The sequence below is a fragment of the Ambystoma mexicanum genome, chromosome 13 (genome assembly GCF_040938575.1).
Source record: "Ambystoma mexicanum isolate Mex_15411 chromosome 13, UKY_AmexF1_1, whole genome shotgun sequence".
Classification (NCBI taxonomy): Eukaryota; Metazoa; Chordata; class Amphibia; order Caudata; family Ambystomatidae; genus Ambystoma; species Ambystoma mexicanum.
The window spans coordinates 557,380,214-557,407,331 of record NC_090938.1 but is presented as its reverse complement, the minus strand read 5'-3'; the positions used below and the strand labels follow the sequence as shown (position 1 = coordinate 557,407,331).

At 47.3% G+C, this 27,118-nt stretch overlaps 1 protein-coding gene across 1 annotated transcript in view; it reads right to left on the bottom strand.

Moving 5' to 3' along the window:
• The window catches only part of LOC138521474 (all-trans-retinol 13,14-reductase-like), a 194,836-nt gene that overhangs the window by 82,912 nt on the left and 84,806 nt on the right, over positions 1-27,118 (bottom strand). Inside the window, exons 7-8 of the mRNA XM_069634354.1 lie at positions 13,956-14,094; positions 602-711 (exon numbers count right to left, since the gene is read on the bottom strand). Of these exons, the coding sequence (XP_069490455.1) occupies positions 602-711; positions 13,956-14,094 (249 nt within the window). The remainder of the gene's footprint in view (positions 1-601; positions 712-13,955; positions 14,095-27,118) is intronic.

The window sequence follows — 27,118 nt, the reverse complement described above, 5'->3', positions numbered from 1 at the left end:
TATTATTGCCCATCTTTTGTACAATAATATTTTTGAGAGCACTATTCCTTTAGCTTTGGGTATCTGGTTGAGGGTGATCTTGATCTAAGGAGTGCCATTTCCACGAATTCATCTATAGGTTTCGATAAGAGATGTCTATTGATGTCTGTTAGGCAGGGGGAACATGCCAGGTATCTCAGGTTTGGATGGACTTTGCGGAGTGTCGTTGAATGTCCTACGCCGATATAATTTGGTTAGGGTAAAGACTGGGTGCAGCTGGGGATGTCTGACTGCCAAGTTCCTTTTTCTAATGGATAAAGCAGATGGGGAGCATGTATACCCAGATATCTTTAAATGTTTGATGAATGTGTGAAAGAAGGGGTATGGTGGTGGAGGTTGGGGAGGTTCTTCATGACCCTATGCTTAGGTGCCACATTGGTCTCAGGAGGTTGGGAGTGTGATTGTAATTGTAATTGGTTATTTATAACGTGCTTAATACCCAGAGGTTTCAAAGAGCGGACCCGGGAATCGAACCTGTGTTGCTTCTGCTTCGCATCGTCTTGTTTCCAAGGCAAACACATTTTACCTGAGCTATCATCCAGAGACTGATGAGGATACCTACCTGGATGCCTTTGATGGTATGTGGAGTCTTTTGCTGAAGGGAAGGTGATGAACATCATGGGGATATTGTCAGGCACCTCCTCCTTTCTCAGGGCTGCAAAGTTACGCATCCTGTATGGGACAAAGTAAAAAATGTAATGCAGCTGAGAGAGCACCACCAATCCATGCTGTCTCTGTCTGTCTGCCGTGCACCTGTATCTTCTGGCCCTCATCTCACAACACCTTGGAGCAATACAGCCACCTTTCAGCCAATATCTTACTATTCCCTTTGAGGCATAACTCAACCCACCGCTCTTGATGCCATCGATTGCGTACAAACAAGCCTTGCTGGTTATCTTATTAACACCATGGCATCATAAGCCAAACAACCAGCTTTTATCTCACCAACCTGTTAGGGCCACATCTCATCCTGCTGGTTTATACCTCGCCAAATACTTGGAGATCTAATTCTGTCTATTGGCCCTTATCTAACCAACTCCTGGGAGCCTTAGCTCTACCTGTCCATTCTTATTTCAACAACTCATTGGAGTCACCATAACTCAACCTTTTGGTTATTCTCTCGGCAACACCTTGGGGAAATCTATCTATGTACCGGTCCTTATTGCATCGACCCCGGTAAATGAAAGCCATGCTCCGAATCCTTTTCTCACCAACTTCTTTGAGCCAGACCGCAGCCCATCAGTCCTCATCTCATCACCCTCTTGCTGTCATATTTCAGCCTTCGATCCTTATTCCAGTATCCAGTGATTACCATACTGCTATCAGGTTCACTGTAACCACGAACCGCTTTCAGGCTGTTTCTTTTTGTTTCCCCTGTTCCCTCCCCCCTTTCTGTTCTCTTCATGTAACTAAGTAAGGCTGCTTGTAACAGTGCCCCGATGCCCCAGGGCTGCTTTGTGTGCTATATAAATGTAATAAATACATAAATAAATAAAATAAATAATGTCACCTGGGAAATGCCCGCCAGGTGGCAACCCTTCCCTACAAATGCACCCTCCAGAAAATCAAACCCTTTCCCCAAATATTCTGGAATTGGAGGCAATAGTACATAATTATACTCCACCCTAGAATGTATGGGGAAAGAATTTTAGGGGTCGGGTTAAAAAAAAAGTCACCTACCTGGCGACTTTATCACATAGAACCTATTCCACTAGTCAGTCCTCGCCTCTCTAAATCATGGGAGACTCAGTTTGTGTTTATATTTATAAGAGAATGGGGCGAGTGCATAAAACAGGGATTCCCTAAAAGCCTGGTGTGCTTTAGGCGGTGGGGTAGGAGTCGCTATGGGGAGATGAGCAGATGGGGAAGAAGACACACTGGCATTTCGTCCTGGGGCCATTACAGATGGACAGATACAATCCTAAGCATCATTCATAGCTGTGTACAGTATTATCAGGGACCTCAAAGCGGAAGTGTGGTTGATCACTAAGAGGTGGGGGGACATCACCAGAGAGCGGGAGAGGCACTTTGAACCATGAACAATGTTGATGTTTTTTATTTCAGGAGGGAGGGTGTTCCAGTGGAAAGGCGCATAAAGCCGGGAAAGGAGCACGAATGGGGTGCAGCAAAAAGGAGAACAGGGCAGTGATAGGTTGAGAAGTGCTTAGGAACACAGAGTGCAGGGGGGAGAGTTCAGACATTCAGGGAGTTCAGGTGGCCAGGAGGAGAGAATATCGCTCATCTGATATACTTGGGAAACCCTAAAGTGTCGAGCTCAATGGTTAGGACCTTGTCCAGGAATTCGGACGCCACTGCGGGTTAAGAATAAACTGGGACAAGTCTGCATTTCTCCCAGTAAAAGGAGGCCAGGAGGTGATACCAGACACTTATCCCTTAAAAAATCACAGAGCGTCCCAAAAAATACCTCACCATCTTGATCGGTATAAAGCAACAGACTTTTCTGAGTAATACCAAACTAATCAAACTAAAGAAAGACTTTGGAGCCAGGGAATCATATGGCTAGGTAGGCAGAATTCAACTGCCGGTACCAGCCCACATTCCAAGCCATCTGACAGCTGGATTCCCACACCGCCATCTTCCCCCCAGCTTCCGTCACTCTTGTTTTTTCTTTTCTCCTCCCCCCTGACTCTCCTACTTACCTTTTTTTGCCAGCTCTGCTCCTTCCCCTCACCTCCAGCAGGCCGCCATGGAAAGGGAAGAGGGGCTCTGTACGGAGCCCCACCTTCCCTTTCCATGGAGGCCATCTTGGAAAAGGATTTTCCTTCCTACAATGGAAAGCTGCAAGTGTCCCGTTATAGAAAAGATAACCATTTATTAAAGCACGCACAGCTAGCCATTGTGTTTCGTCCCATAGCTAACTTGAATTGAACAGTGCTGCGCCTTATAGCTAGCCACTGTTTTGAATTGTGCTTCGCCCGATTCTTAACAATTGTTCATCAGATTTAGATAGAATTATGAAGATTAGCCTAAAATACTAGTATGCAGCTATCCCCCACAATCAATTTGGTCTAGTTTCACACATAATCTGTTACCACTGTGCACATCGCAACGACCTTTAGAATGCAGCTATCACCCATGATCAATTCAGCCTAGCTGCACACCTAATCCCACATACCCCTACTCACTGTACAGCACCATAATTAATTAGAATGCAGCTAACCCCACGACATATTCAGTCTAGCTGTACACATACTACCTGTCCTACATACTCTGCACACCACCTCCAGTATTAGAATGCAACTATCCCCCACGTTAAATACAGTCTAGTCACACACATACCTGGGGCCTGGTTCATGGAATAGTGTGCAGAGATCCTGCAAAGCCTGCGTGCCAAGAATGACCCTGCGCGAGCCTGCACGCAGATGTTTTTCTCCACATCCCGTGTATTCATGGAATTGTTCGCGAAAAGTAACTGTAATGCAAGTCAGGCCAGAACACCCCCATCACGACCCCACGCAAAAGCAAAAAAAGCCAGAAACAGCTAGCTTTGCATACAGCCCCGATCGCGAATACATGTACCCTTAAAACAGTGCTTGGAGTCCCACAGAAGCAGGCCTGTATCTCAGAGAGCCTGCGAAGGGTCCACGTAACTGTTACCGGCACCCCGACAACATGCATACGATTAATTGTAACTTGGGAAAACTAGGAAAATCTGTGTGCGAACCCCCGTAAACTGTTCCTGCAACCCGCTACACTGTGTACGCACACCCCTAAATTAGATCAGAACCCCGGCTGTGTACACACACCCCTAAAACCGACACCCGATCTTACCTCTATTCAGTGAATCCTATGCGCAAGTGTCTGTACGCCTGCCTTCGGGTGGCGGATAGAATGAGGGCTTTGCATTGCCATTTCTCTGCTGGGAGGTTGCACGCTCGGACACATGAACACATATCGTTCTGTGCAATAGTGGGTGTGCGATGGCATCGTAAAGGCCATATTTTCCCTTGTTCTTCCTCATTTTACGAGTTACACCCCCTTCCTTGCCCTCTCCGCAAGCCACGCCCATGCTCTGCATTATGTCTGCACGCAGTGATGTACCTAGGTCCCTGCAAAGTACAAAAAAGTGCAGCACAGTCGATGCCATGAATCGACAAACAGGATTTTGCGCTCTGTTTAGCGCGCAAAGTCCCTATTTACCTTGCAACTAATTTCATGAATCGGGCCTCTAGTGTACACACACACTATTTCTCTGACACTATTATCAAGGAAAACTAGCCACCTAATTCTGGTTTGTTCCAAACTGGCACTGTGGGGAAAACGAATCTAGAAGATGGGAGAAAAAATGCATAATAACTGCATTGATAATCGCCAAAAGAGATAAAGCAACCAAATGAGGGATCAGAGAGACCCCTCATGTATCAAGGTGAAAAGAAGGGATGGACTGATGGTGCTCCTTAGAACTGAGAATATACGGAACTCATCAAAAGATTTGGTAAAAATGGCTGGAGATCAGTTGAGAGATACACTGTCACTAGTGCACACCAAACCATTTTTTAATTGTATTCCAACAACTGAAATCGCACCTAGCCTGACAGTCGCATTTAGCCTGCCTGTACTTAGCCATTTTAAATTGCATTCTGACAACTGAAATTGCACCTAGCCTGCCTCTATTCAGCCACTTAGCATGTACACCCTGGGTCTCGCCTACAGGTCACCTTGGATACCACTGTATATTACCTTCTCCATCCTACTAGGAGTACAAACACTTAGCTTGACCACCAAAGCTAACATTTTGAGTCTCTGCGCCACGTCCTATCCCACCCATCTCACCTACCCCATCATGCTCGACACACAACAACCTAATACAGGACTTAAAATGAACCAATATCAAGATAGTACCACTATACAAAGGCCATCTAATACTGTAGAGAGAAACCTAAGATTACGCGCTTGCCTGTCCAAACTGCATGAGCCACCAGCTAAGAAAGTTGAACTACTAAATCTCCCAAAAAAAAAAACAGTTACCCTTGAAGGTTACTGGAGAACCCACCAGGAAACATTCCAATCCCAATAGACCTATACTAAACAGCACCAAACAGACAGCTAAAGATAGTCATAATACTACCTGCCCTAACTTAGAAAGCCACAAACCTTATCTCAAAGGAGCGCTTATAAACGCCAGGTCTCTAGTCGCACATGCAACAGAGATATCAGATATCATTCTTACAGACAACCTAGACTTCCTGGCCATCTCAGAATCCTGGCTACATGATGCGGCAGGCCCTGCCTTATCATTAGCAGTCCCGGACAACTATACAATTCTACGAGTGGACAGACATACCTCCTGAGGTGGAGGCCTAGCAATCATAGCTAAAATCAGCCTAGACATGAGAATTATCACAACCACCACTATGAAATCCTGTGAATGCCTCCCGGTCAAAATAGCCATCGCTAACTCACAAACTCTAAACATCATCCTTATCTACAGACCACCAGGTCCTATTGGAACCTTCGCTGAGGACATCTCGACATCCCTGTCCAATAACCTACAAAATACATCCCAAACAATAGCGCTAGGAGACTTAAATCTAGGCTATAATGACACTAAGGATATCCAATCTACAGCAATTGCCCTGACCCTGAAAGAGCTGGGATTGTCACAGAAAGTTAAATTACCCACCCAGAATAAAGGTTGTATCCTTGATTGGATAGCAGATCATAATTGCGAAGTAAATATCACGGATTCCGTACCTCAGATCTGGACTGACCACCACCTGCTATTATTCACAGTGACGACCAACCCTGCTACTGCCCAATCCTCACTTGCCCCACCCTTGCCCACGAGGAACAAAATCCTCATGACAGCGGAAAATCTGATGCCCGTCATAATACCTAAATTGAACTCACTACCAGACATTATGGACCCTAATCTGTTAGTTGAACAGTATAATGAAGCTATGAACTCAGCCCTCGACCACATAGCTCCGCTCAAACTAAGAAATAGCAAACCGAAAAAACACCTCAACACATGGTTCACGCCTCATCTAAAAAATCTCAGGCTGACCAAAAGAAAACTTGAAACCATTTGGAGACTCTCCCCATCAGTCGAAAATAAACTCAACCTCTCCAAAGCCTCCTCCCAATACAAGAAAGAAATACTATTAGCCAAACAGGAAACTTATAATACTAGAATATCTAAATCGAAATCTAGTGTCAGAGAACTGTTCAGCATTCTGAAAGAATTGGAAACTCCCGTTGTACCTCAAGAAAACTGCACCAAGGACAAAAAATGTTGCTCCAGTATACAACTTGCCTTAGCAAATAAAGTAGCTAATTTACAAACAAAAATTGCTCTCAAGAAGGCATCCCTAATGCCTCACATCCCTCAGAGCTTAGCGCCACCACCACAGCCTAATCAAGAAGCCCGATTCTGCTTTTCTAAGGTATCGACCATTGATGTAGAAAAGGTCATTCTGGGACTTAAACCGTCCAACTGCAAAGGCGACCAATGTCCAGCACAACTTATCAAGGATGCTGCGAGAGAACTATCGCCATTCATAACCAAACTTATCAACTCCTCCTTTACTACAGGCACAGTACCGAATAACCTAAAAGAGTCTTGGGTACTGCCACTATTAAAGAAACAAACCCTCGACCCTGCCATTCCCACAAACTTCAGGCCCATCACGACTGTGCCCTTTCTTCTAAAAATTCTAGACAAAGTGGCTTACATGCAAATACAAAACTTCCTAGAGCCCAACCACCTACTCGGAACCCGCCAATCAGGATTCCGCCCGCAACATGGGACTGAGACAGCTCTAATAGATCTTAAGGCCCAAATAGACGAATGCAGAGATAATGGCCAAGCAGCCCTACTCCTCCTTCTGGACCTATCAGCAGCATTCGACTTAGTTGACCACACAGTCCTATGTAGTCACCTCGACTCTGCAGCCCACTTCTCAAAAGAGGCTATAACATGGATCAAGTCATTTCTGAGTAACCGGACTATGAGAGTCTTCGCTCCATCAGCCTCAGCAGATCCAATCCCTATAACATGCGGTGTACCACAAGGATCGTGTGTGTCACCCACCCTCTACAATATTTTCACAAAGCCCCTCTTTGATGAAATGGATCATCTGGGTATCGCCTACACCAACTACACAGACGATACCCAGATCCTCCTCCCGCTCTCAGGAGTTTACGCCAAGGATCTGGCCCTAGTGAACAGAATCTATAGCATCGTTCAGGCATGGATGGCCACACACGGCCTATGCCTGAACGATGATAAAACCGAGCTTATCATCCTAGGTACCCCAACCTATGTATCCAAACTCAGCCCTGATTATGCCAACTTCATTATTGATGGGAACAACATAAAAGTAGCTAACAAAGTGAAAACCCTAGGATTCTACCTAGACGCCACCATGAACTTTACCAAACAAGTTAACTCTCTAGCCTCTGCCACAGCACACACATACAAACTTATCAGAGCGAGTAAACAATTCCTCTCCACAGACAGCTGCATTATACTTGCCAGAGCCCTTATACTATCCAAATTGGATTATTGTAACGGACTCTATATTGGGGCAAATAAACAGACCATCCACACAATTCAAGTCCTCCAGAACAATGCCTTGAGAGCAGCACTCAAGATTAACAGAAATGAGCATATATCCTCTATAAGAAGAGAACACAAATGGCTTTCCACCTTTGTTAAAATTCAACTCAAGATCGCTTCCCTCACCCACAAATGCCTCAATAATAAAGCTCCACCCTACCTCATGGACAGGTTATGTAAAAGAACCTCTTCCAGACCAACAAGAACAGCCAACGCAAACTGCCTCCAAGTTCCGTGCTTCAAACTCTCCACTGTAGGAGGCCATAGCTTCCCAGTCAAGGCTGCGCAGTTATGGAACTCCCTCCCCCATGACATCAGAGAACCTCAGCTCTTCGCCAATTTCAGACGAACCTAACTAGGTGGCTGAGAGCCAATGACATCTAGCTACTCAAACCTACATGACCCTTTAAATGCTCCTCCATTGACTCCCACTCCCTGCTCCTGGAGCCTACTTACCATGCGATTGAAGCTCCGTGCGCAGCCCATCACTCTGACATTGGTGACCTGATATGTCACACTGTACATAACTGTATATTACTACCCTATGACTATGCAGGAAACATGCATCTTGTTACCCTTTGTTCCTTGACCCTGACCTTTCCTTGTACATACCTGCCTATTGTAACATTGTTGATGTCTGTATTTGTTCCTACTTATCATGTACTTGTAACTAAGTTGAGCATATCCTTGTCTGCTTGTGCCCTGATGCCCCAGGGTATGGCGCGCCATATAAATAATAAACTAAACTAAACCAAGGGAACCAGATGGCAGACTCAAGACTCGATTATATTACATCATATGTTCCATTACCTTTTGCAGGATAAGGGGTGAGTCCATAGGGAAGGGAATCGGGAGGAGACCTGCTTCTTGATTTTGTTCTGACTCAAAGGTTTTGTCTATGCTGTTGGTCCCCAGGAAGGCAGTGATTTTGAGTAACACAGCCTTCAAAAAATGTTCAGTAGTGAGGGAAAAGAGAGACAGGCCAGCAATTGGTCTGGTTGTCTGGGTAGGACAGTTACTATTTTGGATAAGCCAGGAAAGATCCAAGAGGTGGATGTGATGTTGACGATAGGGGAGAGGTAATAGAAGGTGATGAGTGCAAGGTAAAATGGCTCAGTGGATTAAACGCTTGTTGCTGTGATCTGTACTATTTTGGATAAGCCAGGAAAGATCCAAGAGGTGGATGTGATGTTGACGATAGAGGAGAGGTAATAGAAGGTGATAAGTGCAAGGTAAAATGGCTCAGTGGATTAAACGCTTGTTGCTGTGATCTGTGTTTGCAGGTCGCAGGTTCGAATCCCAGCCAAGCCAATTCAGCTTTTCATCCTTCCGAGGTCGATAAATGAGTACCAATTTCGATTGGGTAATAAAAACTAATGTATGTAACTATGTCCTATGTAAAGCACTTCAGATTAAAGTGCTATATAAAAACACATTATTATTATTTGATTACCTGTGGCACAACAAGTACACAGCAACACAAGATGATGGCTGGAGGCTGGGAGCTAGCTCAGTGGGTGAGGTTGGGAAGAGAGACCTGCGGATTGATGTGGAAGTGGGAAGTGGGGGATGGAATAAAGCAGGACAGGTGAGATTAGAGGGCAGTCAATGTGTCCATCATGTTATAGATTTTGAAGGGAAGTATAGTGCAAATATAATAGGCGAGAGAAAGTGCAGGCGACTGAGCATGGGCAAAGGGCAGCAACAGCATGGCCTGGGTGTGATGGAGAGTTTGTGGGGTGGATGCATAGAGATGAGCGGATGGTTTGTGTAGAAGCTGTATTTAGCAGAGAAAAGGGCGTGTGAGGGTAGCCAGGGATGGATTCTTTGTAGGAGATAATCTGGTCAAGAGTGCAGAACTTGCTGCAAGTGTCTTGCCCCCTGGTTGTCTTCCACTGTTGGATGAACAGGGTACTCCAAACCTGGGGTTGGGGTGAAGGCTAATGAAGCTACAAGCCATGTTATGGTGGTCAGAGAGAGAAGCCAGGTTGGGGTTAAAGAGTGGGTAGGGGAAAGGTTGGGTCTGTTACAAAGTATACAAGGATCAGCTATGAAACAGACATGGACTAGGTTTTGTTGATGTCTTTATAATGGTAATAAGGACAAACTAAAGCAACTCTCCCCAGGATAAACAATGTGCAAAACGTAACTCAGTCATGGTCAGGACAGTCATGCCCAAAATATACATCAGTCTCTCACCGGACGTTCGATAGTAAACGTTCTTCCATCTTAGTAGTGCCAGGTCCTGGTCCTTCCCGTGGCTTTAACCAAACACAAGCAAATGTTGGAGTAGATACCGAGTGTCCCAAATAAAGCATGAAGTAGTCCAGAATTCGCAAATGTCTCTTGAAATCTTGCCACTTTAATCTGTAAGTAAAGCCTCTTACGTCTGTAGGCTTCTTGGCAATGCTGTAGTGCCGGTACTGTTCGGTGTGGAGTCTTCTCCATGGTCTCGGGTATGTACCAATGTCTGATGGTTGATTATGTAGTTGGCTTCACGTTGGAACTGGCCATAAACCAAGGCTTGCATCCATAAGAAGACAGGGGACCACCGTAAGGTCTTCATGGGTTACTCTGCAGGCCTTCCAGCACCCCCTTTCACTCAGGGTTCTACAACCCAAGCTCTCGCTCCACCTCATTGTGCTGCCAGAGGCTCTTACTGGGGGTCACTCTGTTTCTTCCTTCTCGTTATCTTAATCCTCATGATTCTTCTGCATTTCCTTGACGATTCGCTTCAGGGTCATTGCTCCCAGGATTTGCCCTACATCTTCTCTCCTGTTCTTCTACATTCCCCGGACTTTCCTTTCTTCCTCCTTCTCTGTCCGATTTCTGGTGGTTCTCCACTTCACCTTTTCACTCTGATCTGCCATCTGTTTAAACATCCTTGAGCTGTTCTGCTCCTTCGCTTTAGCACCTCCTCCTTAGGCATCTTTCTATTGAAGGATGGCTTCTTTACCCCTTCTTCTCAATCTCCTGCTTATCTTTCTGCCCAACCTCTGCACACAGCCACCGTAGTCTCACCCAACCCACTGTGTCTCTCTTTCCCCAGCTTCTTGGGATGCTCTCTCTCCCTAACCTCCTGGGTCACTCTCCGTCCTTCCTCTTGCATCTCTCTCCTCAGCTTCACGTGTCTCTTTCCTCAAGCTCCTGGGGCTTGCTCTCCCCAGACTCCTGGGTCACTCTCTTCCCAGCTTCCTTGGTCTATGTCTTCCCAGCTTACTTGGTTTTTCGACCTCCTGGAACCCTCTTCTCAGCCTACTGGGTGTTTTTCTCCCCACACATGGGTCCTTCTCCAATATCTAGGTCTTTGCTCCCCGGAACCTTGGGCCTTTGTATCTCCAGATCCCTGGGTCCTTCAGTGCCGAGCCTCCTGAGTCTCTCTCTTTCCCCCATTCTCCTGGGCCTTTTTCCCCCCAGATCTCTGGGCCTCCCCCCCCCCACTGCACCATGGGATTTTCTCTCCAAAGAGCCTTGGCAGTTCTCTACCTGCACCCTGTGCCTCTCCTACAACATTCCGTAACTTCCTTGCCCCATCCTCGGGCTCCTACTCTTCCCAGGCTCCTGGATTCCACCTCTGGCCTTCTGCCTCCTTTCTCTGCTCCTCTTGCGTTCTTCTCCGGACATCACCAAATAGGCACCTTCTCCAAACTCCCACTGGCTTCTGCCACAGGCACTTTGTTCTATAGGGGTTTGACTCACATCCCAGTCTCTTCCTGGCATAAGTGAACTCAAATGGGTCTCCTTATGCAATTGGTATGGAGATTGGTTGATGGGACCCTGCCCCTGAAGATGAACCGCTTGCAGCTTTGATGTTAAACTGGGGGATGGTTAGTCTCTCCACATGGGTGGTCCTCTCTCTGCTTGGTAGACCCTGCTTCAGCCTTCTGGGAGGACTCCCTTAGCCTAACAGGCTTTAAGTACATGTGGAGTTCTCGCTCTTAGTTTGGGTTCCATTCAATCCTTCTGTGGTTTGGCTGCGTGAATGGCTTACAGCTTGTTTCAACATTTCTAATGTCATTTGTCAGCTGCGTTGGCAGGGCTGGGTGTACAGGCACTCCCTGCTCAGTGGGACCACCCCTCATAGATCGCTTGAAGGGACAGTAGCTTTTAAAGTGGCGATGGGATGCACCTGTGCCTCCCATGGGTGGCATAGTGGGGGATAGCCATGGGATTCTCCTCATGCTGCCCCATGTCCAGCATCGCCTGGATTGTGGCAACAGCAGGTCTCCTTGGCAACCCCATCATCCACCAGTGATGTCAGGCAGGGCACTGTATCACATGGGATACTGCGAGGCTACTCATGGAATGGCCATTATTAGGGGAGGGAGAGTCAAGTGACGAGGGTGATGATGTCAAGCAGCATGGTGTGTAGAGGAGCAGAGGTGAGTGGGTATCAGGTAAGAAAAAATGAGGGACCCAGTAGATATAAGAGAGGGGCAATGAAATCACGGTCTACTTGATATTCAGGTGTTGGTAAACATGATGCACAGTATCCCACTAACAACAACCAAGTTAAGCAATCGGTGGATTGTGATTAAACATCAAATAAAAGGAGATGGTAAGCAACAAATTAATAAATTGTGTGATAGTGACCGGAAAATTAAAAAAGAACGCCTAGCCGTCAATTGCATTTTCTAGTGACTCGATATAGACCAAAGTAGGCTAGATAATGCAGTTATGGGGTCTTGGATGGGGTAGTTCTAATCATCGTCCTTGGATCCTGATGGAATCTACCATTGTGAGGAAAGGGGCAAAGAGGGTGAGCCAGGTGAACAGGCAAACAGGTAGGCCCTTTACCAAGCTGACCTTCGCCTGGCCGACACATGTGCTGGACGCCCTGGAGAGGGAGATTTGAGGGGGTGCCTGTTCCACTTCCAACCCCGCTGATGGAATGCTGATTCTGGCGTGCTCATTGGACTCCTATGTCAGGGGAGTGGGCGGCGTAATGAAGGTGAAAGCAGTGTGCATTCCAGATGATTGTCAGAGAAGTCTAGGTCCAGGGCCTGTGATCCGCGGGGACCCAATCTCCCCAGTCTTACTGATGGAGTCCAGGTCGCTTGGGGTGCTCAGTGAGGTCTGCTGCTGGGCAGCCACGATGGGGAGCAGTGATTCTTAACTTGAACACATGTATGGCTGTGCCGTCAAATTAACATGATGTTGCTCTTCTTTCCATATGCCAAGAAAACCTCATTCCATGCTCAAGACTCCACCTGAACCTGTGGGTCATTAATACTCCATAACCACCTCACCCAATTATTTTGCACCTTATTTGTACATTCCATGGGTACAGAAGGGAATTTATAATGGGGGGTGGAGGGGTGGTCACACCTCAACCTGAGAGTTTTGTTCTCTCAGAAGCCTTGGCCTAGCCTGCCATCCCTTATTGCTCCATCCAATTGAACAGCAGAAACTGCTTTACATTACTCTTCAAACTGTGCGCGCCTTCTCTTGTGAGCATCGCCCTGCCGTTCCTCATTGGGATAACATTTGGGGCCTGGTTTCATACGTTAGGTCTATGCAATATATATGGTGCATTCTCCCATTCATCAACATCTTCCAGTCCTTATTTGTGCACCTGCTCAGGACCTGATCTGCCAACTCTTCATTATCCCTCCGCCAGGTGCCCATGCCAACTGCTATCCTCTATCATGGTAGACTCAAGATCACCCCAACAACGTGGCGGTCAGACCATGTTCATCCTTGTACCCTTACTGCTCCTCCTACAGGGCTTCATCGCAACCTGCCCAACATTATCTGCCTTTACTATCCAGTATATTCATTCTTATTTATCTATCCAATAAGAGCCCCAGTCAATTGATCCTATCACTCAGTTAGCTTACAGTGCCACTGAAGCCATGCCAAAACCAGCAGCTCCCCGTCTACAATCTCTGGGATCTCCCCCTTCCATCGTGTCGGTTTCTGGCCCCTGTTCGCTTTTGTTAGAAAACTGTACCATCAAAGGAAGGCACACGTCATATTGGAGGTCTTCCCCCCCCCACTCCTCACTCCAAATCTAAACAGAGAGGTGGCATGGTCTAGCAATTAAGTTATTAGGGGCGTGTTAAAGACATGACTTCTTCTCGAACGCCTTGTGACCGTATCCAATCATCATGACCTGGTCCTCAGTGGTAAATGTAGACTCCTTTCTGAAGCGCCCCCTGTAGACCTATAGGGACTGCCTAGAACTCTTCATATCTAGAACTGGCTAGAGGTTAGACTGACCTTTGGGAGAGGTAAGTATTTTGCCGTCCCACCAGCAGTCAGTATATTAGGTCATGTATTAGACCATGCTAGGCCAGCCTCCTTCCCTTCCCCTCGGTATTGCGTCACTTACATGCTGTCCAGATCGCTATCCTTGTAGATCCAGTAGTTGGTTGAGACAAGTCCCAGTTCTTCTTTGGTACCATTCAAGCCCACAAAGACCAGGAAGGAGCCCATTCCATGGTGGAGACTGGTTAGCTGAGACTGTATCTCTTAGAGAGAAAGAGAGGTTTGTCAATTTGAGGAATACATGACGGGACATTTCTATTTGGCCTCACACTTACCCTTTTACATGGTATTTATTTTTAAAAAACACACAATTATGTCCTTTAAGAAAGTAAAGATAGGCCCTGACTCAGTGTCATTGGCAGCACATTGCCCCAGATCACTGATGACTATAAGTAGTTGTGCCACTTTTCTTAGAGAACTTTGCGCCACTGTATGCTTATCCCTCGAAGGTCACGCACATTTTATTAAAACTTCATCAGCTTCACATCAAAAATGCCTGACAAGATTCATAAGTATGGTGTGGCTCTGAAGGGCTAGATGTTCTTCTAGGCGCTGACTTAAGATAGGCATATGATTCTTGGGGTTTCATGGGGGTTCTCATACATACATGACTCTTAGCTCTTGGAAGGATTCCGAGGAGGTAGACAGGGTTGGAATCTATGACATTTCCATGAAAGCCTGCCACCAAGCCGAGCAAGATCAAAATTGCTTAGACACGGTTAGCAAGGCTTAAGTATGGGTTTATTCCCGATAGGTGTAATGCAGATCTCGGTTGGCATACAGGAACAGCCCCATCCTCTCCTCTAACTCTCAGGGTTCCTTATGTTTGGTGGCCTCCCCTAGCTGGGCCCCTCCTCGGGATTCCAAGTGACTTGCTTCTTCCTTTTCAGGTAACCCATTGGTAGGTATCGTTCCTATCTTTATTATATATCAGAATCAATAGCCAAGTGTTCGCGTGTCCTTTGGTTAACACACATAGTTTGAGGGCTTGTCCCTCGAGCACGACTACGTAGTTTCGCTTAATGTAACATTAACACAAAGGGGTTCTTTGAGTTCACAGAACAAATCTTTAAATTCAGCAACAAACAATACTTTTTGAACGGATCCCTCCCCCCGAAACATTAGTCAATTTCTTAGTCACTCACAGTCTGGGGGGGGTTAAGTGTCAGTGCACCTCTTTCTTGGTTCTTGGTTTCAGTGACTGGGATCTGCCATATTTTTCTTTACTTCATCTCCTGTAGGTTCTACTCCATTAGAACCTGGAGCTGGGTATGCCTGCATCTTATGTTTAGGCATCTGCAGTAGGAATGGTTCTGTACCTGCAACTCAATCCCCAGAGCTTGCACCAGGGTTTTGGCCAGATAAACTGGTATGCTGCCTGTGTTCAGTAGTGCACTTCTTCTGGTATGGGGCCATTAACTCTATTGCCCAACTCCACATCCGCTCTAGTCTGCCTCCTCCATGGCTCAAGACAATCTATCCTACACCTAATGAAAAATTGCCTACTTCCTCTTCCTGTCCCGCCCTACCACTATCTTCCTCTTTTGCCTCTCCTGACCCCTCCTCAATTCCCCACCACATGCGTATGCCTCCCGCTTGCCTCATCTCCCTTTTATCAGAGAATAATATGCCTGATCTTCATCTTTCTTTCTCCCACTGGCCGCCCTTGGCTGCACTTTTAATCCTCTTTCTTCTCTGCAAACTCTTCTGTATGTTTCTCCGCCCACCTCTCTGAAGGTCTCCCTCAACACCCTTCAGCTTCAGCTCTTTCCTCTCTAGCTCTTTTCCACCTTCTGATCCTGCTCCATCTCCTGGACTTTATTCTCCTTAAGTGCTAAGCATTCAGAATTCAAAATGGAAAAGGGACCAAAAAACAGAAAAGAGAACATTTAAAGATGGCCTCCAAGAAGGACAGAAACACCACGCTGGTCACGATTATGATATCCGCTCGGTGGGCCCACCCCGCTGAGCGAAGTGATGGGGAAAGAATACGCACACACTTATCCAGTCAGAAGACCCACTGGTATCTTCCTGGGCATTTTGCCCCTATTTATTCCCTTTGGAAATACATGTATCATGGCCCCCTCATTTCGCATGACAACATCACACCCCCCCCCAAATTGGGTGAAGAAAGAAAACAGACGGTAATTCAAAGAAAAGAAAACCCCATGGAGCTAGAGTTCAATGGTGACTCTTGCTTCCAGAGCGTTGATAGATTCAATGGAGGATAGATTCCCTCAGAGCCTGGTGGACAGCTGCGGTCTGCTCCGGAGGGCTTGGTGAGGCTGACCATCTTGGCACAGCGTATCTGTCTGTTTGGGTGGTCCTTGATCTCTGTCCAGGGATTTCCCTGTACATAGGTACGTTCCCCTGGAGGGAGTACCATCTCCCACACTCAGGGACTCAGTTCCTGCTGGGGCATCCTCACTGGTTTCGGGTGCCACTTCCTCTGGCTCTCTCCACATCAGAGGCAGCACTTTCTGAAAGTGAGAGGAGTTCCAGGTCACTTTCTCACTACCTCGGGATGCAGTCACCATGCCGTGCCGTACTCTCTTCCCACGATAGCCCATGGCTGAGACTCATAGGACAGAGCCAATTTCCTAGGGTAACTTGTTCTTGACCAAAGCTGTCTCCCCAACCTGGAGACCACTGGGGTGGCATGCCATATCAGGCTTTCATGTTAGTTGGGGGCCTGTCGTGATTGTTCTACCCACTCATTGTTCACTCTCGGGACATCCAGGTTTGATGTAGGGGGAGCCCAACTTGTATGGGGACCCCAAACATCCGGGTAGCCAGGCTCACCTGGGTTGACAAGTGGGTTGTGTCTGCCGGTACGATCGGAGGAACCGGTACACTTCGGGTAGCCATGGTTTCTGATGATCCTTGGCGATCCTAACAACCTTATTGATTGAGGCCATACATCTCTCGGTGTCTCCATTTGCCTGCGGCCAGTACAGAGTTATTCGATGGTGACTGATGGTTACAGCCCTCAACCTTTCAAATGAGGTCCATTGTCACTTTTGATCTTGCTAAGTATGCCATCCACTGCACACATTTTTTCTAGTGCTGTGATCACTGAGACGGCATCCGTAGACCGCTCTGGGTCCACCTCCAAGCACCTGGTGAACTCATCCATAGTCACAAACATATAACCTCACTGGCTATTGTACATAAGTCACTGTTGTTGACTGCAGGGTGGGCTGGCAATGAGTTTGGGCGGGGCTAGGCGCTGGTGTGCTTGGCATGCCATGCATGCCCCCCAACGGCTAGCACTGTCCTTTTAATGTGGGGCATCCAGAGGCAGGACTTTAGGAATGCTTGCGTTTTGACCACCCCATGATTCCCTTTGTGTGCCAGTTATATCGCCTGTCCTCCAAACTCGTCGGGATCACGATTCTGTGCCCTTTCAGCACCAAGCTCTCCAGGGAGAGGGATAGCTTGTGGCGGATGACAAACAAGCTCTGTAGCATTTCTTGAGTGGGCATCGTGCAATGCGATATAGATGTAAAGAAGTTTCTCCATTCACCAGTTAGGAGGGCTCCTTGGGGATCTGCAGGCATATGCCTTTCTCCATCTCCTCGATGATCTCTTGCAGTTTCATTGTTTTTGGCCGGGCACTACAACGATGTGGCAGATATGTTAATTGGTTTCCTGCATGGCATTGCCTTCTCCTGGTGTTGCCGGTCTGGAGTTTGGGACAGGAAGTCAGCCGGGTTATTGGCTCCAGTCCTGTATGCGACTTCTACATTGAAAGGTTCGAACAGCATCCACTGCTCAATCCGTGCCGAGGGATGGGGTGCCGGAGATTGAAAATTCTTCTGAGTGGCTGGTGATCAGTAAATATTTTGATGTGTGCCCTATGATTTATACGTGGAAGCGCTGGCACCCCACATGATGGCTAGTGCCTCTTTCTCAAATGCAATCGGACAGACGGTTCCACCAGGATCGGTTTGGGTTAGCACTGCACCTATTCCCACCGGACTAGCATCCACAAGTGTTCTTGGTGGTGTCAAAAAACACCACTGTAATGCTCCCAAGTAAGGAGTCCTTTGTTTGCTGGAAGGCTGCTTAATGTTGATCTCTCTACTCCCATGTGATGTTTTTCTTAGCGAGTTGCCTGAGTGTGACTGCATCCGCTGCTAGTTCAAGAATGAACCTTCCGCTACACGTGGCCATCCCTCGAAAGCTGCGTACCTCAGACACAGTGGTGGATGATACAGCATTCTTCACGTCAGTGACTTTTGTAGGGTCTGGGGATACTCTGTTTTCATTAAATACGTACCTGAAAAATGACAATTCTTGTTTGCTTAATTCACACTTCTCAGCATGGAGGCGCTGAAATGTTGCCGCTAATCATGCGTTGTGTTCGTCTTCAGTTTTCCCGTAGACGAGGATGTCATCGCTGACATTGGTTACACAGGGCAGATCCTAGAGCATCTTCCTAATTTCATTATGGAACACTTCGGTGGCGGATGAAGTTCTGAAGTTGAGCAGCTGATACCTCTGCAGGCCAAGGTGCGTGGAACATTTTGTAATGTACCTTGAGTCTTTTGCAAGCTTTATCTGGTGGTTGCCGGATCGCAGTTCCAGCTTGCTGAAAATATTGACTCCCATCAGGTCCACAATGAGTTTGTCAGTTGTGGGGGTGACATGTTCCATGCCAATTGCCACATTGGGCAGGAGCATGTTGATACAGATGCGAACGGCGTGTGGTTGTTTGGATTGGGTGGTCACTACCATCAGTAACACCCTCCGTATGGCTGGTCATTTTTCTGATAATGTAGAGGTCCTCCAGTTTCTTTAGTTCCCTCTCCACTGCTGCTCTGATGTGTAACGGGTCTCTCCTGTGTCTCACTGTTTGGGGTTCCACAGTTGGGTCAATGTGTAATTTAACGTTGCGGTTTTTCAGACATCCGATGCCTTGGAATAATTTGGAGTGTTTCTCCATCAGGCGTTCTATTTTGTGGGTGCATACGCTAAATGCAAACTGGATGTGTTTCAGACACTTAGCTGTTTTGCAGCTGAAGAGCATTTCAATGCCAGCAAATACCACGAAGATTTGTGTGTTGCACTTCCCCCCATTGTAACTTAGCTCTGATTTGACCGAGCTCTTCATGAGTAGCAGCATCTTGCATCCATATGCGGATAGTTGCACTGCTCTCTGCTGCAGCTGTGGGCGAGGGGATAATCACTTGAATCAGGCTCCTTGCACCACATTCACACATTCACACTGACTCCTCACAGACTGACTGGATCCTTTTCAGGGGCAGTGTGTTGCGGGTACACCCTTACAGTAGGACCCGCATGAATGGAGTCTGAAGTGAACTAACATTTTGTGCTGTGGGTGTCTGGTATTGCTTTTTTGACACAATGCCTGAGACAGCCATGACTGAAACTGGAGTGAATGCAGTGTAGTGTGTTGAAAGGCTGGGTGCTTACACCAATTCGCATTCTGTGTTATGGGTTTCTGGGTGGAGTGAATGGTCTGAATGCCTGTGAGACTGATTGGCTGCCTGCCTGTATGAATGCACTCTGAGCCTGATTGGCTGCCTGCCTGCATGAATGCACTTGTGAATGATTAGCTGCTGAGCCTGGCTCAGTCTGAGTGAATGGGGAACTGATGTGTACATATGGAAACCTCTCGCGCACCAATTTGTTCAGTAGCTGAAGTCAAATGAGAAGCAAGAAGAAGCTGTTCCCTGCTAGCTCAGCTGGAGGAAGAAGTCTGCTGCTACATTTTCTTCATGTAATCTGAAAGCTGTTTTGTTCTTGCAAGGACTGGCCCAAGAGAGGATCTGGAGAGAGGCTTCTTGCCGAGCTACAGGGGACTATCGTGCACCCATCAGAAGTACCCGGGAAGCCAGTCCTGTGTGCCTGCCGTCTGGAGAATGGGTCTTTATGAGTCCATAATAGAAGTACTTGGACATCTTGAGTCAAAGAAGTCCAGTTGTGATGGCCAAGGTCCAGAGGAGTGTTTGTGACTGCTGGAAGCTACATTGCTGTCTACTACCCAGAAGAGGGGGTACCCTGGCATAGTGCTGCTTGGCACCCGGAGCTGTGAAAGTTCCGCCTGATGAAATAATCCTTCAAGGGACATCTCTGACACGACATCTGACCACTTTGTCCCACCGAAGAAGATTCCAGCATGCTGTGTGCAGAGGAAGGTCCACCATTCCAAAGAAGACATCCTTAGTGTCCAGCCTTGGTGAGGGTTCATAGTCCCAACCAGTGGTCGGGTCCAGATCACCAGAAACCATCCAGAGGTCAGTGCTGCAGCAATGAAGATCCAAACTATGGTGAACCACGAAAACCTGAAACCGATACCTACTTCTGCCACTGCACCAGTCCCCATCGAAAGGCATCCAAGGGACCCACTGGTCCTATATTCTTCAGCCAGCCCTTTTTGGAGTCCACAGTAGGTTTCACCTTCCTGGGACTTCGACGAGCAGAGTAACCACCATCCAAAGGAGACCATTGCCAAGACCGCAACTGCTTCCTTTCCGAAAGCAGCTGGTTCCTCTTTAACTGTTGACCTCGGCATCCCAGCGACTCCTTCTTGCAAAGGGGGTTCCATCTTCAAGGTTCCCATCGAATGAAGCCATCAAACTCTGCCACTTCACCTGCCAAGGCACCAAAGGTACTTTGACAAGGAATAGCGTCTTCCAGCCTCAGGAGTCATCAAGGGGGTCCTAGAGTCATCTTGGATCCTGTTCTCCTGTGACTTCTCAGGTACATTGGGGGGGAGGAGGGGGGTAGAACCTGTAAAAAGAAAGTAGAGCATTATTCAACATTTTTGGTCTGGGCTGTAAAAGACAAGCTAAGGTACTCCCTAACTTTTCCATTGCAGGTTGCCTAGGTGGGGGATCCTCACACAGTATTGCTATTTGAGTCTCATGCAAGTATACCACCTATGTTCTGAAGCTAACCTGCCTTTCTTCCTTGTTCTATGAAAGTACACCTTAATTGAGAATTCACAATCTTAAATGTCTAGCTCGAATTGTTGCAGCCATAATTCCCGCTTTTGAGCTGCTTCGGGGCCATGGGAGTCAAATGGTTTCATGAAGTTCCCCTGGGATGAGTCTATGCACGTGGTTACCTCAGGGTCTGGTTCTTGAGATCTCGCCCTTGCCGGTGAGGCTAGTGGGTTATCCACCATGGTGGCCTCGCTATGCTCCCTCGGGACGGGGTCCAAAGCTTTGCTGTGTCGTACTTGGCGTGACTTACTTGCACCAACACCCACCACCGTCGCCAGTGTGATATCCGCTCGGCGGGCCCTCCCTTTGAGCAGACTGATGAGGAAAGAAAGCGCACACACTGTTATTTAGTCGAAAGACCACTGTATCTTCCCGGGCTTTTGACACGCATGTATTCCCTTTGGAAATGAACGCGCCATGCCGCTTCTCGTCATGACGTTCTCATCTCACATGACAACATCACAACGAGCAGGACAGAAGCATAGATGCCATCATTTTGCAGCACCCGGGAGGGTGATTTTTCTCACTGAGTACGGGAGAATGAATTTTTCCCATTGGGTTGCATTGGGGTTGGAATTATTTTAGGAGGAAGAAGTAAAAAAAGAACAATATTTGTTTAAAATAATCGGCTCTCATCTGAATCGGGGGGGGGGGTTGGCATGTATGGAGAAGTCCCTTTCCACATTAGTGATCCCACAGAACCGGTTGAGGGAAGCTTTGAGGAAAAGGATGTGCAGGAACGGAACAGGAACTTCCAGACACCCAAAGTAGATGCACCAGTGCAACAGAAAAGGGGCTGGAGCAGTGGCAGCTCTTTTAGTCATTGCTAAGCTGCCATGACCACAGAGCTACTACAGTCTGGAAGGACAAATGGCCAATAGGATCCAGGGAAGTGTCAACACTTAGCAGTTATTGTCCACTTTCTGCTTTGGCTGCTGTTATTCTATCATATATATATATATATATATATATATATATATATATATATATATATATATATATATATATATATATATATATATATATAATATATATGTGTGTGTTAATGTTAAATATCTTTTATAGGTTGCAAAACCAAAAGGAGTCAGGAAGAATTAAGGAGTTTAGTTATTGGAATTAAAGAGATACGTTTTTAGGGATCTCTTAAATGAGGAAAGTTCAGGGCAAAGACGAAGATCAGTGGGCAACATATATATATATATATTTAGGCAAAGAAGAAACACTTCTGCCTCCACACAAAGGATGGCGCACAGAGGCAAACGTACTCCAAGAAAATTGCCTCACATAAAGGTGCCAAACAATTGCAGTTTCTTTAAAAACTTCAATTTTTTATTTTGACACGCAGCCATTAAAAAGAAGGAGACACGGCACAACGCGTTTCGTAGCGCACCCGCTACTTGTTCACGTACGCACAACTTGAGACATAGGGCCTCATTCCGAGATTGGAGGTAGTCATGGTGCAATTTGCGCCATGACTGCCTCCAATAACGGTACCGGCACCGGTTTCGTTCAATGGGGACTTACTGGTGTAGTCCGACCTTTGCGGGACCGGTAAGTCCCCATTGAAAAAACCATTCCCCATTCCAATTTGAGCCACCATAGGGCTCAATGGGAATGGGGAAGTAGCTAATAACGGTACCGCAATTTGCGGTGCCGTTATTAGCTCTGAAGTCCCTTAACGGGTCCAGTCCATAGGCGTTGAAGGAGGGACCCGCTAAGGGAACTCGTAGAAGGGCGGTAAGGGATTACGGGCACCGGTCTCCTTAACGGTGCCCAGTATCCCTTACTGACCTACTCGTAATGAGGCCCATAGTGATAATTTATAGAACTTTTGCACAGTCTCCATATACTACTAATGATGCCTGTGCAGAGGAGACAGGACATGTCATACAGCTCCTCAACCCTTGCAAAGACAAATCCCCATGGCTCCGCCACCAGGACACAGCCCCTTTTGAACACATAGAGAGGGTGGTTGGGATAAGGAGCACGAGAGAGAGTGCACAGCGCAAACAGAGAGACGGGGCGGATAGAGTGAACAGGATGATAGAGACACAGAGCACACAAAGAGACAGCACCGAACACAGAAAGAGAAAGTAGTGCACAGGGAGACAGAGCAGCGCACTCGGATACTGAGCAACAGAGAGATAGACAGATCATTCAGAGAGACAGAGAGCAGAGAGAGACAATACAGACACAGAAACGTGGTGCACAGAGACAGAGTGCTGGGTGTACAGAAGAAAAGAAAAAGAGTGCTCTCAGATGGGTATAGAGACACAGTAGACAGAAAAAACACAGATTTCATTTATTGTTTTTTTTGTCTATAACGTGCTTAATACCGGAGTCCGGTTTCTGAGCGCGCATCTGGGATTCAAACCTCTGGTGCTTTGCGCGGACAGCATGTTGCCCCGTGCTATCCTGCGTTCATATGCAAAACACAGAGGGGGTTAATACGAGTTTGGAGGTAGCCATGGTGCTATTAGTGCCATGGCTGCCTCCAAACTCGTGTCCGGGTCCGGATTCCTTGAATGGGGACTTACCGGGTCATTCCAACCTTGAGGACCCGGTAAGTCCCCATTCAAAATACCTATCCCCATTCCCATTCGAGCCCCCATAGGGCTCAATGGGAATGGGGAGGGAGCTAATAACGGGCCCGTTAATTACAAGCCCGTTATTAGCTCCCTGGTCCTTTAGCGGCTCCCGCTAAGGACGGCTGGTTTTACCAGCCGGCCTTAGTGGGACTTGCTAAGGGACCTCGGAATGCGGCGGTAAGGGGTTAACGGCACCGGCATACTTAGCAGCGCCGTTAACCCCTTACCACCGCACTCGTAATGACCTCCAGAGTGACAGAGCACCTGTGTGTCCTCAGACACAGAGGGGGTCATTACTAGTATGGTGGTAGCCATGGAGCAATTAGCTCCATGGCTGCCTCCCATACCGTGACCGTGTCCGGTGTGGTGCAATGGGGACTTACCGGTCTAGTCCGACCATGGCAGGACTGGTAAGTCCCCATTGCACCAACCATTCCCCATTCCCGTTTGAGCCCCCATAGGGCTCAATGGGAATGGGGAAGGCGCTATTTACGGGCCTGCTAATGGCAGGCCCGTAATTAGTGGCCTCGTCCCCTAACGGAACCCGTAAGGGATGCGTGGTTCAACCACACATCCCTTACGGGTCCCGTTAGGGGACCTCGGAATCGGGGGTCAGGGGATTACCGGCACCGGTCTCCGTACCGGTGCCCGGTATCCCTACCGCTCGACTCGGAATGACCCCCACAGAAAGTAGGGTCTGCTTCAAATAGACTCAGCTTAGCAACAAAGGGCTTAGTCCCAGATACACCAACTAGTGTCTGATACACAGAATGGGGCTCAGAGTGCAACATGTTGGCTTGTGGCATTAAGCGCTGCATGTTTCTCATAGTTATGATGGGGGCGCTTTCTTATTGCAATGAGGGGCCGGACAGACCGTTTCATTGAGGCTCTTGGCTTCATTTCCTATCCCCTGGTGGGGAGGGGAGGAGGAGGAGGATGATCATTGGGCAGTTTGTATGGCCTCAGGTTTCCCTTGCAGAATGCCCCCCGCCACCCACACAGGTGGCATTGTGATGCCTTAGGAGAATCTCAGCAATGGAAAGGATATTTCACGATTAAGGTACTCCAGATGAAAATAAATAAATATTACGAGAGCACACATATCTTAAAAATATCCCCCGTTTTGTATCATGGCCATGGGGAGATTGAAAGGACCCTGTTCTGGAAGTTGAAGTTTTGTCTACAGCTTGGAAGGGGACCACTGATTGGTGGTGCAAACGCAGCTACAGAGTAACAGTTGGACACAGTGGCTTACAAGAATATTGGTTTAGCAACACAGGGCAAGTGTTACATTTTGAGTTGATATTTTTCGGTTACATTTTTTGGGGGGATTTCCTCCAGAAAAACGCATGTGTGAAATTGGCCGTTTTAAATATTAGGCTTTTGCGCCCAGCCAATAAGAAGAGAGCACATTGATTTTGGGCGCTATAGATTTCTAAGGACTGAGATGAACACACGGGACTGTCACCAGGATGTCACCTTTCCAGCCCTGGGCTTTCATTTAACACATTAAATAATGCATTATGGAAGTTGTCGTTTTTTGTTGAGCAAATTGGACTGATACCAATGATTTGTGGAAAAGAAAAAAAAGGTTAAATCTGTGACCGGAAAAGTGTTGCACAAGCTGCTTTCCCTGGTGCGGAAGACTTGCCCTACTAAGAGCTCTGGGCCGCTGGTTGTAATGTAAAGGATCTCCATTTAAGGCTTGGAACAGTCAGCTAGGGGGTGATTATACACTGCTCTGAATGCACTTTAAATTCCAAATCCACACATTTATATCGCCGGTGAAATACTTTGTTCAAGCTTGGCACGGCCTTTCAGCTGAGGTGTGGGAACACGAAATGTGGCATGTTGGCACTGATTTCCTGAAAGAAGGACATTAACTTCACGGGCGCCAGGGAGAAGTTGTCAGGCCACTGCTATTGCTGGGAGTTGGACCACTTGTCCCTGCACCATTCCACCAGAGACCGTGGGAAACCTGTTTTTTAAACGACTTTCATTACATAAAGAGGCACGCACAATGGTTGCCAAAATATGAACACTGAAATATTTTGCTTGTGTATGTCTATTGTCTCAGCGCTTTTTTTCTCCCAATAATCAGTTCTGGTTTTTCTTGAAATACTATGCCCCTCCCTCCCCTCCCCCCATCCCCCATCTACGTATCCTCTCACAAAGTTCCTTCTTCAGTCATGTTCATCACTTATCTCCTACTGCCCCTGCCACATGCCTCTCCTACTGGCCCTACTGAAATGGCAGACTTCCAGAAATGTGCAAAGTGCTGAATCGCCAATGATATAATGTGCTCATCACACTAATCTGTGTGAACCATTGTTACTCCAGCATGTGCCCAATGTGTCTCAAGCATGTGCATGTCTGATGCACTTCCCTCGACTACATACATGTCCACTACAGCTGCTCACCCCAAATATCTGATGTGGTTTATACAGCCCTGGCGTGTCTGATATCTTTTCCTTTCACCATATGTGCACCTGTTGTAAAGTAACAGACACATGACCCCTCCATAAGTAGCATGTTCTCAAGTCGTGAATTGACGCGATACACGGATGATAGTTTGAGGGCCACTTTTTTTAGCCGAGAGGTGGGCCACTTGTTTGAGGCGTGGGGTGGGCCACTTTTTCTTTCGGTGTCCGGGCCTATTTCTTGTCCCAGTCCGACCCCGGACAGAGCTCACAGAGAGATAGAGTGTAGAGAGTGACAGAACTAACAGGGGCACACAGAGTGGCCAGTAGAAAATGTGAACAGAGCGCACAGCACACACACGCAGACAATGCAACAGAGTGTGCAGAAAGGCAGTGCAGGACGAGATAGGAAAGCAGCCACAGAAGACAGAGCAGATAGAGAGAGACATAGCACACAGAGAAATGGGAAACACAGAGAGACAGAGCACTTGGAGAGACAGGGCACACGGGGAGACAGAGAGATCAAACAGACAGAGAAAATAGACCACACAAAGTACACTATAGAGACAAAGAGGTCGAGCAAACAGGGAAACCGTGGCACTCATCACACAGAGGGCAGAGCAGACAGAGACAGAACTCAAAGAGAGACAGTACAGAGGAACAGAGACAAAATGAACAATGAGTAAGAGCACACAGATACAGAGAGCTCAGAACACAGAGGGAGAGTGTGTGCTCAGAGAGACAGAGCCAACAGTTTAACATACTAGACAGAGAGACGTGGCACACCAGCACGCGAAGGCACACAGAGAGACAAGACAGACAGAGAAACAGAATGCACAGAAAGACAGAAGACAAAGTGGCAAAGCAGACCGAGATGCAGAGAAGTCAGAGCGCACAAAGTGCATCGAGCACACAGAACACACAGAGGGAAAGACACACAAAGGACATAGAGCAGACAAAGAGACATAGCCTACAGGACAAACAGAGTTACAGACAGCTGAGAGCAAAACGAGAGACATACAGCGATACAGTGGAAGAGCGCACACAGCTAGACTGAGAGACAGAGCAGAGAGAGAAAAAAGACAGCCAGACAGGGACAAAGCACACACAGATGGGAACAGAGCAGAATATACAGTGATCATGCTGAGAGACAGAGAGATGGGGCTGAGAGACAGAGAGATGGGGCTGAGAGACAGAGATTGAAGAGGGACAGAGAGAAAGAGAGACAGACCAGATAGAGTATGC